The sequence below is a fragment of the Polychytrium aggregatum genome (genome assembly GCF_025602895.1).
Source record: "Polychytrium aggregatum strain JEL109 chromosome Unknown BJ171scaffold_18, whole genome shotgun sequence".
NCBI classification, from domain to species: Eukaryota; Fungi; Chytridiomycota; class Chytridiomycetes; order Polychytriales; genus Polychytrium; species Polychytrium aggregatum.
The window spans coordinates 294,745-310,681 of record NW_026516220.1 but is presented as its reverse complement, the minus strand read 5'-3'; the positions used below and the strand labels follow the sequence as shown (position 1 = coordinate 310,681).

The window sequence follows — 15,937 nt, the reverse complement described above, 5'->3', positions numbered from 1 at the left end:
GCGAGGCGACATCGCCGCGGCCTGTGTTCTTGGCTCTGGTTCATCCGGCGCGCTCTCAAACAAGAAGTTGGCAATGGCCTCTCTCTCACGGGATCTGTGTACCACCGACTGGCCTCACAAGGCCGTGCTCGTCAGCAAGGCGCCGTGACCGCCTGGTGGCACGGCCTCTGATCCCTCGTCTCACCCACCCGCATCGGACTTGGTTGTTTTGCGCCGGGTGCCGCTTGTCCGACATCCGCTCGCCTCGCACCGTGCCTCATTCGGCTCCGGCGCTCTGTCGTTTTGTGTCGTTTCTCGTTTGGCTCCAGCGGCGGCGCTGTGAAGTCGGCCGCCGCTGAAAACAGACATCGTGGCCATGCACGTTCAGGCCCAGCGCGGTACCCCCCATGGATTTGCACACCTCGACACAGGGCAGGCATCGCGCGGACAACGGCAACATCGTGGGTCCATGGTGTCCCTCGGCGCGCTTGCTGGACGGCCCGACCGCTAAAACCGACAGCCACGAGCCACTTCGTATGACCGTTGACTCATTCGGTGACTCACGGCCGCCCTTGCAGAGCGGCCCAGGACGCACAGGGTCATGCATGATCCGCCCCTCTGCTCGTCCGATGGCGGACGTTGCATTTCGTTGTCCCAGCACCGACACCAAACGCCCCGGCCCCGAGTGATGGTGAGGCTGCTCTTCGAATGGCTGGCTTTGATCTGCAGTCAGAACAGATAGTTGAATGAATGCACCGCACTCCCGCATCGAGACATCAATGCCAGCCGATCGTCGTCACAGGAGATCGACCGGGTGTATTCAAGACTGTGCCCCCCGAAACCAACCAGGACGAGTAACAATCACACGCCTGCCAACCGGGGCCTGCAGATCACTGTACTGAACGCAATGATTGCTGCAAAAAACGCAATAAACGCAAACGGGGCTCAGTCCAGTTTGGTGCCGAACAGCCTGTACAACAACATCCATGGCTTGATACCACCAGAAAGCAAAATAACGACGGCAGCTCAGCCTGCTCATTCGATCTTTTCTCGATCCTTCCTCGATCTTCCCTTGATCCGAGCTGACTAAAATAGCGGGATGTAGTTGGCGATGCGTTCCTTCTGGTGCTGGCTGATGCACTCGGCAATCCAGACAATGTTGCGGATCTCTTGTTCCTTGAGCTTCAGGTACGAATAGAACACGCCGTAGTGGAACTGCTGCACGAACGATTTCTTGTTCAGATGAACCTCGTGCTCGAAAAATTTGTCTTCCAGCGACTTGTCCGATCCCACAGGGATGTCAAAGAATGGGCGGTACTCCTGCGCAGGTGTTAGGGGGGGGGACACAGTGGTGGAATCAGAAACGGCGATGATCGTCATGCTGATTCCGAGAACGGATTACAGTTGCGGTGCAGAGTTTGCCGTAGTTACCATGTGTGCTTCGACGATGATCCGGACTTGGTCGATGTCGTCGACACGAGCGAGCTTGGTGTGGCCCTCGGGATAGAGCTTGCCAAGGCTTGGGAAAAGCTTGGATCGGTCATCTTTCGACAGCTCGGTATTGAACGAGTTGATGGTGATGTTGATGACACGGCGGTCCGCCTCGAACTGAATGGATGACATATCCACCACGCGCACCTTTGTGAGATGGGGCATGCCCAAATCATCACACCTACGCCTCCAGTGACGGCAACGCGGATCGCATGTCATCTGGGTAGACTCAGCCATGAAGTGGCTGCTAAAGTCTGGGTATCCACCGACGGACGCAACAGCCATGATGCTCTTCCATCTCACCTCCAAAAGCTCGTTCATAACATCCGCCGTGGCTCCGCCAAGGCTCTGGCAGAATCCGTAAAAGTCCTCCAGGTACGCCTTGTAGAGGGTGTTTCGGATGATCTCGATGTTCATATCATCCAAATCCGCGGCCGAGAGGCACTTTTCAAAGTAAGGGGCTTGTGGATGAAGTCGAGGCGGGAGTGAGACCATGAGCGAGTCGATAGCAGAAGGGCGGCGCTGATGACTCCTGGATGGTCCATGGCCTCCAGGAAGCGTGTTCTACCGAGGGCAGCCCTCCAATCCTTACCGATGGGCGTCTCCACCAACACGGTGTTGAAGAGCTCGGCGACATTGGTGGCGACGCACAGCGCCGCGATCGAGTCAAACATGCCGAGCGGGTGGCATCGCTCAAGCAGCTCCTGTGTGTCGCGTTCGTGGATCGTGCCGGTGATCAAGAGGATGACATTGTCGATCATGTAGCCGTAACTTGGAGTCCCGAGTCGGATGCAAGTCGGAAGGGAGTCGGACCGAATACCCGTGTCGGCGGCAAGCAGCGCAGGAGGAGTAAATTCGAGTTCAAGGAGCGGGCAAGAGAGCAGATATGATTATCATCATCGTATCCGGTCGGCGCAAACGCGTGAGCACCCACCCTCCTGCGAACAAAATCATTGGGCTGATCATCCGTCTTGCGGACGAGACCAGGATATTCGCACCACGCGACCCTCGAGGGTGAATACGACCAGGCGGCGAGGGAGCAAAAGAAATAAGCAAGGAAATGGCGGACGCGGCGCTCGTCCTTACGTGATGTAGTCCAGGAAGTCGGCAAGCGGGCTGACGGCATTGTTTCTCAGATACTCAAACTCCTGGACCAGCTTGTCGCGGGCCTTCTCGGCGATCGTGGCAGTGGCCAGGGGCGAAGGCTCGTTTTGCAGAAAGTTGCCATAGTCGGTGGATGCCAGCTGGAGCTTGAGATCTGGGGGCAATGTTGTTCCGTCCGTCACCCCAGCGAGGCCCGACACAGACGATGCGCAACCAAACACGAGGAGCCCGGGTTCGGCCACAACAGAAACGAGAGCGGTAAGGTGAGCGGCGAGGCATACGGCAGCGACCAGTCGGATGCGTGGGATAGGCAAGCCGAGATGCAAACCGCTTTGCGCCCTCCGATCTTGCGCGTCGTCAAGCCGCAGACCAACCGCAGCCTGGTCCAGCCCAGCCGCGGACGGCAAGATTGCGAGCAGCAGATGCACGCGCAACGCATAGCACAGCATCGACAGATAGCGGCCGAGCCGAGAGGGGCACAAGCGAAGCGACGACGGTACCATCCAGAGTCTCGCACTGAGTCAAGTTGAGGTAGTTGCTCTGGGTCAGCACGCCAGCTTTGAAACCCCGGAGAATGCCCTCGAGATATCCATTCTCGGTGTTGAAATAGAGCGGTCCCAGGCTGGAGGATGAGAGGGACACATTGGCGGGATGGTGTCATGGCCGAGCGACCGGCCCCGACGGTCAGCAACCCGTGCTGGTTCGTATGCGGGTGTGCGAGAGAGTGGGGAGCTATGGCGGTCCTTGGTGCGATAATCCAGGGCCCTGCGTCTTGACAGAGCTACAGCAGCCATCTCGAGATCAACTGGATGGCGCCGCTTGCGGGTGCCATTCCCCTGCGCACAGCAAACCCACCTTCCCATTGCGTCAGATGTTCGTGGTGCTGATGTGTTTGGCTCTGGCTGTTGGCTGCGGCGAGATGTGAACAAGCAGATTCGGCGATGGAGGCGAAGGAGCAGCGCCGAGGGCCCTGGAGCTTGCAACCCCGCGCCCGCAACCCTTGCCCTGTGCGACTGGCGCCCTGCCCAAAACCCCGCTGGCAAGGATGCGAATTGCATCGGGCATTTGCATCGGGCATTTGCATCGGGCATTCGTCGTGAGATGCCATATGAACACGGACCACAACTGTGTACGCAGGTGTTCTTGGCATGAGAGCGAGCGCAGGCTGGAGCGGGTTGATTACACAATCCAGGCAGAAGCTACAAGTAATCACATTTAAGGCGCTCGTTCTCCCGTCGCAGCCGCTCATTCTCGGCAATCAACGCCTGCACACCCGAGTACTTCATCATCATCTTCTCCAGCTCCCGCTGTGGTTCCATCAAGACGACATTCGCAAACTCAGTAAATACGGCCAGTGCGATGTCATGATACCATGCCATGCCATGCCATGCCATGCCATGCAATGACATGCCCTCTCCCCTTCGAGCTACTTCGCGGACTCCAGAGCATTTCTTGCACGCTCTTGCATCCCGCCAATCCTAGACTCACCTGCTGGCTTCGAAATTGATCCAGCATATCAAGATGCATGTTCTGGAGGTCCTGCTTGATCTGGACCCGGAAGCTTTGGAGACAGTCCTCGATCACGTTCTCGAGGATCTGCGAGCTGAAGGACAGCACCGTGCCTTCCTTGGTTGTCTGCGGGCCCGAGATTTGCTGGCGGGATGCAGTCCTTTCGTCCCCTTGCCGACCGTCGTTGACAGCGACCCGTTCTTCCAGCCTCTGCATGATGTCAGACTTGAGATGTTGCACTGGATCGCGTAGAGTTGCCGCTGGCGAGGCATCTGAGCCCCGTGGCCTGGCCTCTGTATATTGCAGAGGATTTGACAGAGTCCTAGGTTCGGCCGATCGAGTGCCAGACTCTGAGATCGGATCGACTGTGGAGACTGCAGGCGACGACGCCACTGCGGGGAGCGACACAGGAAGCCCTGCATTTGCATCCTTTCGCGGGCCCCTTTCGTTGAGGGCGCCGAGAGATGAGGCGTTCACCGCTCGAGAAGCCGACAACCTCGAGCCAAGCGACTGCATGTCTGTCTCTCGAGGATCGTGGGGGACTTGGGCCTCGTCCGTGGGCAGCCGTTGGTGCATATCGGAGTCCGCGTGTGCAAATCCGTTGTCCCGTCCGTCCTCGAGGCGATTGCCGGTGCTGAGTCGCCTCTGGGAAGGTGCACTCACCGAGTTCGAGCTCGAGCCCTGGCCACGCTCGCCCAAAGTTTGTGCCGAATGAGAATGGACGAGAGACTTTCGCGGCTCGGCAGCTTTGGAGGCTCGGCGCGGGTTGGCGGGCGAAAACATGGCATTGACTGCAAGATACGCATTCGTTTGATGGCCCGTTGTTATGAACGCAGAGTAATATAGAGTGTGAGGCCGCTTGTGGTATGCTCAGGATACGCACTCCTCAGCGACGCAGATCTCAAAGTCACAAGCACTCACGGGGATCCGCGACTGCAGGCGGGGCTTGCTCTCTATCGGTGTCGCCATCGTACAGAGCGACTCCTGCGGGCTTTGGTGTGGGACTAACATCTACTTGGTCCGTTTGCTTCCCAGGCTCGAACTTGTCGACTGTTGGCCAAGGCAATCGCGACAGCTCAGCGTCATGATCGATGGATCGCAAAAACAAAAAATGGTGATGGTGCTGATGAAAGACCCAGCAGCGTGCCTTCTCGGCGCAGGATAGTGCACTATCCTGACCCAGCTGTGTATGTGCTTACTTTTAGGGTTGACGGGACTGAACATTTCCATAAAGTTCTTTTGCTTCGTAACGGGGGTGTACGGCTCATTACGGACGACTTCGCCGCCAACGCCTGGACTCAAGCCGGCTTGTGGGAGCGTCGAGGGTTGTGCGGTCTGGTGCTCCGACAGCTCGTGGCTGCTGTTGCTTCGGATGGGCTGGAGATATGCGGGCAGGTCCTTGTTGGAGCTCTGGCGGAGTCACTCGATGGGTGAGCAAAGACTGGTTTTGACAGCGCGGAGGATATGGTCAAGCAAGCGCTTTCTCTCTCGGTGTGCAGCTACTCACGGGCTTGGGGCAAAAGGCAAGCTGATGGACAGGTTCGCCATCGTTGGGAGTGAAGCTGCAAAGCAATCCCTTGTAGCGGATGTCGTAGATCAACACTCGCCCTACAACGACAGTGGCATGTAAGCAACGTGATCCAAAGCTCAGGCCGCCGATGTGGTTCGAGACGACAACAGGTCGCCAAAGCTGGGCGTGGCACGACTGCCTCCGGGAACACTTGTGAACCAACCTTGCGTCGTTCCGACAGCAACCTGGTTTGCGCCCGAGATCGCTACGGAGGTCAGGCCACTTTCTGCCTGATACTCGACAACAGGAGGCGCGCCACTGAGGCAGGATGTGTGGTCGTCAGTAAGCAGGACAGGCTCTCGCGGACGATGGAGAGCCGCCCCATAAAGTCGGAATGGTGAAGCTGGGGGCTCAACCATCTCCGTGCCGGTACGAATAGCCCAGCATATCCAGCGTGTCCAGCATATCGAGCATATCCAGGATGCCCAGGATGCCCAGGATGCCCAGGATGTCTAGTGACACAAATTACCTCTTTGCCAGGAAATCGCTCATCTTGATTTTCTTGTCCATGCCTACGGTAACAAACATCATCTTGTTGACTGGAGAGAAGGCGATGGCCCGGATGGGACCGTTGTGCGGATCAATCTTGCGATCGAGCGGGGCTTTGGAATGGTTGATGTCCCAGACAGACACGATGCCGTCGTCACCAGCTGCCGTGACGATGGATTTTCGGAAGGGATAGAAGGCAATGTCGTTGACAGTCTAGGCCAGATGAGCGAGATGTACGAGGGACTATCAGCCGCGAGCACATGATGGCGGAGTAGTGGCGGATGCTTGATGCGAGATCGAGCGAGCGCCTGTCGACCAAAGACACACGGCTGAAGGCCATGGTCGCATTGCAGACGGAGACGAGTGCTCTCGTGTTCTTGCATGCCAGGCCCGAGTACCTGCTTGAACTTGGTCTCCAGCTCTGCGCCGTTCATGGACCTTGTTGAGTGTATCCAGACTTGGCCGTGTTCGCCACCACAGGTGATCTTGGTATCGTCTGCACTGACGGCTATGCACTCGACAGAGCCCTTCATCGTGCCCGAGAACGAGTGTTTCAGCACATGGTTCTCCTTCAGATCGTAGCAGTGGACGGTCCGGGTGGAGCCACCAAAGAAGAGCAGCCGCGAGGAGTGCTCGGGCTGCGAGGCAAAGGCGAGAGCCTTGATTTCTGGCACTTGAGTCTGGATGCGCGATGGAGACGATGAGAAAGTGTGACTGACTGAGAAGTCGGAGTAAATATCCGCTGCCGATACCAAGGCAGTACCGAGTCGTTGGAGGCGGCGAGACGATGATGTATGTGGTGCCAGCGCCAGTGCCAAAGGGTCGAGCTCGTGCTTCGCAATGGGAAAGAGGCCTTACGCTGGATCTGGGAGTGGGGCCCTCGATCACCCGCAAGAGCTGGCTGCGGGTGACATCGTAGATCGACATGGTGTTGTTGGAGGAGGCGGTTGCGAGAAGACCGACTGGTGCCAAAGGCAGACGGACACAAGATGGCAGGACCATGGCGTGGGAGAGCCAGTGATGGGGACGGTGAGCGGACACCGAGGGCCTTTGCGCATATCGAGACGGCGAGTGATGCGCAGCGATATCCATCTTTGCTTTCTTTGATAGTACATGCACGGCTGCGGCTGTCGACACTTACGATCGCTCGAGAAGGCCATGGCGTTGATTTGCCCCGGGGTGGTGCTACCGCAGAGATTCGGGTGGATCCGCGAGTACGGGACCTCGGCATCGGAATACTCGGTCTTGAGCTTCCAGAGCGACACGGACTTTGCGGCCGCAGAGGCCAGGACATGGTGCGGCGACGGGTCGTGCTGGACATCCATGGCTGGGACTGGGGCGGGGAGGTTCTGCTCTGGAGACGCCCGGCTTGGTGGAGGCGATGGACAGGAGACGATCGCCACAGTGAGGCTGGCCAGGACATCGCGGCCCTTGTGTGGCCAGAGCCGGGACGGCTGGCGGCTCGATCCGGCTTCATTTCCGCCGAAAAAGGCAAGCGAGGGCGAGGGCAAGGGCAAGGGCAGGGGCAGGGGCAAGGGTAGGAGCGGCGGGAATGGGCGGGCTGGGCCTGGCGCTGCGCAGCCATCCGCCAGGCGCGCACGCGGCGCGTGGGTGCGCACCGACGCGCACTCCGCGCCCCATTTGCGACCGCCGCCGCGCCAGGCCGCACAGGAACAAGCGACACCGCCAGCCAATCGGCAGCGGCCGCTATGAGAGCGATTCTCCCCCCCAAAAACATGCCCAGGAGACCAGCCCGTCGGCAGGCGCTCCACCGTTTGCATTCGCCCTTCGATGTCGCCTGGGCCGGGCTTCCCACCCCGCTCCTGATACCCGCATCTGCTGCGTCTGCTGCTGTCTGCTGCGTCTGCTGCGTCGAGTGCAACGGCTGCAACGGCTGCCTCGACGACGCCCACTGCATCTGCTCCCCATAGCTGTCATCGTCGCCTCCAATGAGCACATTCGGCCACAGGGCCGACAACATCGACCCCGCCGCGAAGGAGCATCTCACCAAAATCCTCACCCAGTCCCTCCAAAGCCTCCGGCTCGACCACAATAACGTGCGCATATGGCGTCCCGTGCTGCTCAAGCTTGCCCAGGAGTTTGCCAAGGATATCCCGACGATTATCGCGACCGAAACAGCCTCCCGCGATCCCGTCCAGTCCGGCTCGGCCCTCTCCCACGGCGTCTCGCCCTCCGTCCCCGTTCTCCTGTCGCCGGTCGAAAAGCCGTTGCAGCTGGCGGCTGGCCGGTACGGCCCTGTCCTCTCCAATCCCTCGGACTCGGCCTACTACTCGCGGCAGCAGCTGCTCTCCGGCCACCTCCGACTCAATCTTCCATTCCGGCCCGATGCTTGCGACGGTATCATCATCCTCTGTGGTGCCGACAGAGCCAAGCTCGAGCTCGTTGAGCAGCTGGTGAGCCTGACCATTTACGTTGTCTTCAGCATGAAGCTTGAGGAGGCGTTGCGGGCGGACCACCACATACCGAGACCAAAGCCGAGCAATGCGGGGGTATCGCAACGGCAGGAGTCTGTCTCGGGCACCCTCGATGCATGCCCAGAACGAGATACGAAAGCCCGCGGCTACACCCCAGTCCCCGTTTGACTCGCTCCAGTCTGGCTCCAAAATATGGAGTTGGATGAAGAAGAAGCTGAGCGATCGGCCCCCGCCCGTTCCTCCCAAGGGCGAGCCGCTCGAGACCAGGCCACGGCGACGAAACTGGACCAGCCCGCGGTAACGTATTGATGTCCTGAACGTGCCGTCGAGAGTGTGTGGCTGCCGAGTGTCCCTTCGTCGATGCTGGACCAGCCCAGGGCCGTCCATCGAGAGCCTCCACAGCTGCCCGGATGAGCATGTACGCAATTTTGTCTCTGGCCGGGCATATCACCCTCTGTCCAGGATATTGCCGCGGCCATCTCGCAACCCCGCCCCGATGTGCATGGCACCCACCCACCCCACTTGCCAAACATCGTCGCTTTGCCCGCTGCCGCACCTTGCGTCTGACTCATCTTCCGTCGCCCCGCATGTGCAGAACGCAGTCTCGGCAAACGCCGCTCGACTCTGGATATCTCCTCGTTCGCGCGTGTCGCTCCCAACCCGCTGCTCCCCACCGAGCTCCAGGACGCCATAGCAGCCCGAGAGCGGCTCGTCGTCAGTACCACGCCCGATGTCAATATCTCCTTGCCCTATATCCTCCGTCGTCTCCAGAACGAGTACCAGGCGGCCTCCGTCGCGCCGCCCGAGAAGTCACAGCCCTATTCCCAGATTTACACCGTCGGAAGAAGCCAGACACTGCCGACATCAGCAACGGTAGACCTCCCCAAGCTGGCGATAGAGTCCACAATGGCGCTCAGCAAGCTCATCCCCGAAGATGTGTCCAAGAACCACCTCACGGGCTCCATCAGAAACCCGCCAGCCGATGCATCGCGAGGCTCGAATCTCCCCAGCATCGTGCAGCACCAGTCCATCTCGTTCTCGACATGGCGGACTTGGTCCGAGACCCTGGCGACTCCGTGCTATCCCCCGAGCATTGTCACCTTTGAGTTCTTCCAGAATGCAGGCGGCTCGTACGACGTCCGCCTTGGTGAGTTTGTCGAGCAGGCCACCCAACAGGCCTTTGGAAAGTGCGATGCGCCATCGTGCGACAAGCCCAAGTGGAAGCACATCACCACATTTACACACGACCAAAGCCGCATCACCATCCAGTGCGAGCTGGTGACGTCGTGGCAGCAGATCCCCGTTTCAGGGGAGCCCCCGTATCTGGAAGACACGATATACATCTGGAGCACCTGTACGGTCTGCCAAAAGTCAACCAAACCCAGCATCATGTCGGCTGCCTGTTGGAACTACTCACTCGGCAAGTTTCTGGAGCTGCTTTGCTACAACCCCAGATTCATTCCCGCGGACCTGTGTGCGTGCAACATCGCCAGTGCGGCCGACAAAGCCACGGGCCCGAGTCCGAGCAACTGCCACTTCCACTATCGACGCAACAATGTCATCGTGACATTCGAGCTCGAGCACATCGGTCTCTTTGAGCTGCGACCACCGTGTCTTCATGCGCTCTCGTCCGTCGACACCCAGCCGCAGATCCTCAAGGACAGATTGATCGACGAGAAAACAAAGTCCCGACTGGTCGACGGCGTCTCCAATGAGATTGCCGATCTCCACGAGTCGCTGGGCAAGAGCCTTTCCAAGGTCGGCAGCAGTCTGCGTGCGCTGCGCAAGGGCGTCGCCAAGGATACGCTGGACTCTGTCCAGAACCAGCTCGAGCTGCTTTCCGAAAAATACCAGATGCTAGACTCGGTGCTGTTTGCACTCCTGAGCAAGACCAACACGGAGCAAATCAACAATGTCCGCATTGCGTTGCGGCGCAAGATCGACGAGATCCAGACGGATCTTGCAGACTTTGGTACCGAACTCACTGCGATGCTGGCCCTCAAGTCGCCCCCAACCTGGGAGATCAAGTCCCCTGAATATGCAAAGTAGGTATCGCCACTGCGCGTCTGGTCTCCGGTTCATCTAGTGTCGTCGCCGTCGCCGTCGCCGTCGCCGTCACCGCGGCTCCGTCAATTGCCCAGCCTTGCAGCCATCGATTTGCCCTGACCACTTCTGTTCGCAGCCCCGCCAGCAACATCACCCTTCCGCCGGATAGCTTCGTCTTGATCTACGAAAACGAGCCCACAAGCCTTTTGGCATATACCTTGAGGTATTGACTGCCGGCTTGCTCGACCAGAAGGATGCGAAGGCATGCGGGCTGGATAGCTTCCGCAGCCGATTCAGTAGTGTGGACCGCCTTTGCACTGTCTAATGAGCCTTCCCTTGCACCAATCCACGAGTAGCTCGACGCTGTATTTAATGGAGGTCGATAAAATTCGTCTGCGCACTCGCTCCGAAGAGCTGCTTGGCACTGCCTCCACCAACAGCGATCCGACCATCTTCTCCAAGAGCGGCGAGTCGCCGAAATTCTTCGAAAACCCCGCCGTGTTCCTGCGCCGCATCGGCTCACCCACGCTGCCCACCAACGGCGTGGCCTCTCCTGCGTCGCCCACGTTCACAGCGAGTATCCCAAAGCGCACAAAGTCCAGCATGGTGTCGCCATTCACATCCGAGGTCAAAACATTTGCCCATGTCTCGAGCAACGGCATTGCCCAGCCCAATGCTCCCCAGACCGAAGAGCACATCACCCTCAGTAAGCATGTGCCTCTTTGCAGACTCTGTGTGCCATCGTCCCCACTCCTGCCGCTGGATTGCATTTCGTGGCCAAATCGATCCAGTCTAACCATCGGCGTTCATTTCCGCCCAGAATGGTCCGAGAACAGCGTCCAGTTCAGCTGCACGGTCTATTATGCTGAGCGGTTTGACACTCTGCGACGAAAGTACAATATCCACGAGTCGTACATCCATAGCTTGATGCGGTGCTCGTCGTGGAACGCAAACGGAGGCAAGAGCAAGGCAACTTTCTTCAAAACCCATGGTACGATCTCCGGGATGCGCTGCACGCTTGTACTGGCATCCTGGTCCATGCTCCCAAACACCTCGCTCTGCCAATTCTGGGCCGGCGAGGAGACCCGAGCGCGTAGCCTCTCTAACGCTCTCGACACCACAGACGATCGCCTCGTGGTCAAGCAGCTCACCTCCAATTGGACCAGAACCGAGAAGGACGACCTGCTCAGCTTCGCAACCAACTACATCGACTACATGATAGGAGGCGACAAGCGCGTCAGCCTGATTGCCAAGATCTTTGGCTTCTACACGATCAAGCGAAAGAACCTGCAGACCAAGGAGATCATGGAGATCGACGTCCTGATCATGGAGAATGTGTTCTATCAGTTCAAGATCAGCAGAGTGAGTGCTTCTTTCGCTAGGACCCCTGTTGGCTTGCCTGCGTGCTTGCAGAGCCTGGCGCTGTCGCGAACGGCCGTGCCCTTGCTCTTACTGTGGCCGTGCTGACGGTTTTGCTACTGCATGGTCCAACAGAAATTCGACCTGAAGGGCGTGCAGGTTCGCCACAACCTCAAGGAGGTGAAAGAGAACCGGAAGGACCAGGTGCTCTGGGACGGCGACTGGGTTGATGGTAAGACCGAGCAGCCGAGATCTGTGAAAGAGCGAAATGCACCGTTTGTGACTACAGACGCACAGTGATATGCACAGCCATGTGCCTCGTTCCGGTACATCAAAGCGAATGTGGTGCAGCGCACTGACCCAAAGCTGTTGCTCTCGGTGCGGCGTATCAGGTCGCTGTAAGGACCAATTCATGCTGTATGCCTATTCCAAGTTGATCATTACGGAGGCTATCCAAAACGACGTTGCCTTCCTGTCCAACAACAATATCATGGACTACTCGTTGCTGCTGGGTGTCGACAACGAGAAGAAGGAGCTCGTCGGAGGCATCGTTGACATCATCGGCACATACACCTGGTACAAGAAGCTCGAGAGCCGTGGCAAATTGGCCCTGGCGAACGACAAGGAGAGCGTTACGGTGCTCCCACCGGTCGAGTATGCACGCCGCTTCCGCGAGTCCATCGAGAGCTACTTCCTGATGGTTCCTGGTGAGTGTGCTCTCTCCGACTGCGAATGCCACCGGCAGAATGGCTGCAACTGCCATGGTGCATTTGGATGCGACTACTGGCCGACCAGGGTCTGCAGGAGTCAGATTCGAGTCTCGCTGTACCATCGCTGTTGCTGACCGATCTTATCTGGCCAACTGCTGCTGCAGACAAATGGACCGACATTGGTCATAGCGGGCCGTCCTCGCTCCCACAAAACGGACAGCTGCCTCGGGAGACTGGGTCGCAGGAAACTGGGTCGCAGGAAACCAAGATCACCAGACTCCAGACACTGTAACAAGCGATTGTTTGGCCTCGACGAACTCTCCCCCCTCCAGAAGCGCCGGAGCACATCAACCAGCCGTCAGAATCGCAACTCTACAAGCTTGCTGTCGAGGATTCGGCTCTGAGCGACAGGCCCGGTGATCGAGCATCGCACAAGCAACATCGCGAGTGGACCAGCAGGCATCCGCAAGGATGGGCTTGCTGTCGTTTGGTCATAGAACCTTGGGGCGAGTGCCAGTCATTTGGTCATAGAACCTTGGGGCGAGTGCCATCCGTTCCCTGAATGCATTTGTTTCTCTCTCTCTTGTTTTCTTAGCTTACTGTTTTTCTATGCCTGAATGTCGATCCGATAGAATACTATACACTTCCCTATGGACCTCGGCTTGTGGCCTGTGGTGGGTGTTGGTGGATGAGCGGGATTGGTGCGGAAAGGTGGCTGCTGGACACAGACGTCGACACCGACTCTCCTGGATCGGCTACGACCGACTTGCGGCGTACAAGCGAGTGTTGCAGGGGTGTTGCCACAGTGACCAGTACGGCAGAAGAGCATGACGATCCTTTATTGAGGGAGGCGTCCAGCGGGGTTGCTATGATACAAAAGGGAGCTCGGTCCGTGCGTGCGGTGCGTGGCGTGCGTCGAAGATGTGAAAGAAGCGAGGGGAAGTGGAAGCGGAGGCGCTGGCTCGATCAGGATCTCCAATACTGGATTTACTGGATTTCCGAGGGAGATCCCGATTCAACTCGATCCCGAAAAGAGAAGGATGGTGGTGGTGAGGGGGAGAGGGTGAATGAAGGGGGCGGATTTGGCCAACGACGACTTTGGTGCGATCTAGAAGGTGAACCAGTCTCCGTGCTGGGAGAAGAAATAGTAGGCGGCCAGGAAGATGCCGCCGTGGAAGGCAATCTTCAGGTTGCCGGCATTGACCAGCTCGCTGGGTTTGCCGTGGATCGAAGCAGTGCAGAACCAATCGAGAGAGAGAAACCCAAAGGAAAGGGGATCGATTAGACGGAGGCGTGAGTTTGCTGGACGTGCAGATGCCGATTGATCTGTGGGGGAGGGACATGGACGCAGAGGCAAGACAGTGCGCGATCGACAGAGGATCCCTCACCTGGACCAATGCGAGTTGGAGCCAATGGACTTGCTGGGGGAGCTCATGGTTTCGTGCAGGGGAGGAGGGAGGTGAGATTGTGTAGATGCGAGAACGGGAGCAAGATGGATCGCTGGAAAACGGGATTGAGTGGGGAGGGCTGCGGAAATCGCACAGGAAAGAAAACGGCGCTGCGCGTCAAGGGGAAGGGCTGCCATAGCGGTCACACACACACACACACACCGGGCGGATTCCCACGCTCGCATCATTCATGGTGGGCAATGAGACCAAAAAGCAGCCATGATCTTTGTTTCACCAAAAATCGGCATCCATCTAGACGGCCACTCCGCTCGGGGCGGCTGTGTTGGGCTGGCCCGCGCGCTGCTTGTCAAAGCACTTCCAGCAAAACGGCTCTGTCGAGTCTAGGCGGATCTTTGCCATGCTGTCGAGCAGAGTCCGGCACGAGGCGCACTTTAGACAAGCGCTGATCGTCCACAGGCCGCATCGGGATATCCAAACCATCACAGCGTTAGACAGAATCGCGCAGAGTCGGGCTAGGGTCGGGCAGCGTCCATCTCGCGACGACAATGTCACTTACCGATGCCACTTGGTGCTCAAGGGCCCGGGAACCTGCGCAAAAGTCAGCATGTCAACGTCTTTGCACGCCGTGTGTCTCCAGCTGTGATTCTGCCAGTGAGTCTCCCCATTAACACTGCCATTCACTTTGTACCTCGTCAGACATGTATGTCTTTTGCTGGCACCTGGGACAGATGTTGGAGCCACCGAGGGCTCGGAGAGCCTCGTTGTCCCCGATCTTGACGCCGCCTGGTCCGCGCAGCTCCTTGAGCCCGCATTGGTTCACCGTGAAGCCGGGAGTAAACTTGGGCTTGCCAAGGTCAGAGTTCTTGATGCAGCCCTGGCACTGGGGGCCCTCGGGGGTGTTTCCGAACGGGCAGCCCGAGAGCTTGGTCCGGCACTTGACACAGACGAAGCACTGGGACATCAAAGACAAGCCGATCAGAAACAGCAGCGACAGCAACAACACCACAGCATACACATGCGAGCTGGGAGAGGCTCTGGGGGTTTGTGGATGTGCTGGTGGAAAACTCACGTCGCTGTGGATGAGCTGATCCTCGAGCTTCACGAATGCACCAGAGATTGGCTTGTGGCACTTCGCGCAGACAGAGTCCTCCGTCGGCATTTTCATGGGAGAACACTGAGTGCGTCGGCAGCACCGGGTTAGGGTCACTTTCGCTGCCTCTCACTCACCCACCCAGCATATCGCTTCTGACCAAGATCTCAGGCAGGTGGCTCACCCCGGGATGGTAGTACTGCCCGTTGTAAGCCGTAAACTTGCCAACCAGCTGCTTCTGGCACTTTTCGCAAGTGAAGCATTCGCTGTGGTACAGTCCGCCAGAGTTTGGTATCTTGATGGCATTGGAGAGGACGGGCTCGAGGCACTTGTCGCAGCGGCTCCCGAGATTGTCGACACGGACACGCTCTTTGAACTTGTTGATGAGATCATCGGCGTCGTCTGGTTTGGGCTTTGACCCTGCCCCTCCCGCTGCTGCTGTTGTTGGTGCTGCTGCTGCTGCTGCTGCTGCTGCTGCTGCTGCTGCTGGGGTACTGCTGGACGCAGCGGCGTTTGAAGCCGGGGCCTTCTGGGCGATTCGGGCAACCTGCGGCGTCGCTTTTTCTGCACAGGGGCGGCACCACGGCTCGCCATTGCGGTCGACAAATCGGCCGTCGGCAAAGGCACTTCCGCACCCGACGCATTTGAAGCAGGCTGGGTGATAATTGTGCGACAGGGCCATGACGGCTTGCCCAAAGATCACCTTGGAGCAAACGTGGCAGGCGGTGCCGGCGTCAAAGCACTCG

General features: G+C 58.4%; 4 protein-coding genes across 4 annotated transcripts; 1 reads left to right on the top strand and 3 right to left on the bottom strand.

Moving 5' to 3' along the window:
- Nucleotides 1–30: 30 nt before the first annotated feature.
- BJ171DRAFT_98586 (uncharacterized protein) lies at nt 31–984 on the bottom strand. The gene has a single exon (XM_053116025.1). It carries the CDS (start codon nt 746–748, stop codon nt 257–259), a length of 492 nt encoding a protein of 163 aa, XP_052966684.1. The 5' UTR covers nt 749–984; the 3' UTR covers nt 31–256.
- BJ171DRAFT_504791 (V0 complex, c/d subunit of ATPase) lies at nt 721–3,569 on the bottom strand. Its single transcript, XM_053110971.1, has 7 exons — nt 3,430–3,569; nt 3,075–3,196; nt 2,557–2,728; nt 2,063–2,241; nt 1,774–1,931; nt 1,411–1,587; nt 721–1,299 (listed from the first exon to the last, which is right to left on the bottom strand). Exons 1-7 carry the CDS (start codon nt 3,435–3,437, stop codon nt 1,066–1,068), a joined length of 1,050 nt encoding a protein of 349 aa, XP_052966683.1. The 5' UTR covers nt 3,438–3,569; the 3' UTR covers nt 721–1,065.
- Nucleotides 3,570–3,626: 57 nt separating this feature from the next.
- Nucleotides 3,627–7,539, bottom strand: BJ171DRAFT_568014 (WD40-repeat-containing domain protein). The gene is made up of 10 exons (XM_053113502.1): nt 7,284–7,539; nt 7,001–7,104; nt 6,541–6,822; nt 6,123–6,355; nt 5,817–5,911; nt 5,591–5,691; nt 5,283–5,493; nt 5,005–5,133; nt 4,063–4,874; nt 3,627–3,881 (listed from the first exon to the last, which is right to left on the bottom strand). The coding sequence occupies exons 1-10, from the start codon at nt 7,465–7,467 to the stop codon at nt 3,774–3,776; spliced, it is 2,259 nt and encodes a 752-aa protein (XP_052966682.1). The 5' UTR covers nt 7,468–7,539; the 3' UTR covers nt 3,627–3,773.
- A 4,122-nt stretch (nt 7,540–11,661) lies between these two features.
- On the top strand, nt 11,662–12,826 carry BJ171DRAFT_423957 (uncharacterized protein; the record flags this gene model as incomplete). Its single annotated transcript, XM_053107637.1, has 3 exons — nt 11,662–11,985; nt 12,118–12,214; nt 12,375–12,826. The coding sequence occupies 3 exons, from the start codon at nt 11,662–11,664 to the stop codon at nt 12,824–12,826; spliced, it is 873 nt and encodes a 290-aa protein (XP_052966681.1).
- Between the last annotated feature and the right edge of the window lie 3,111 nt (nt 12,827–15,937).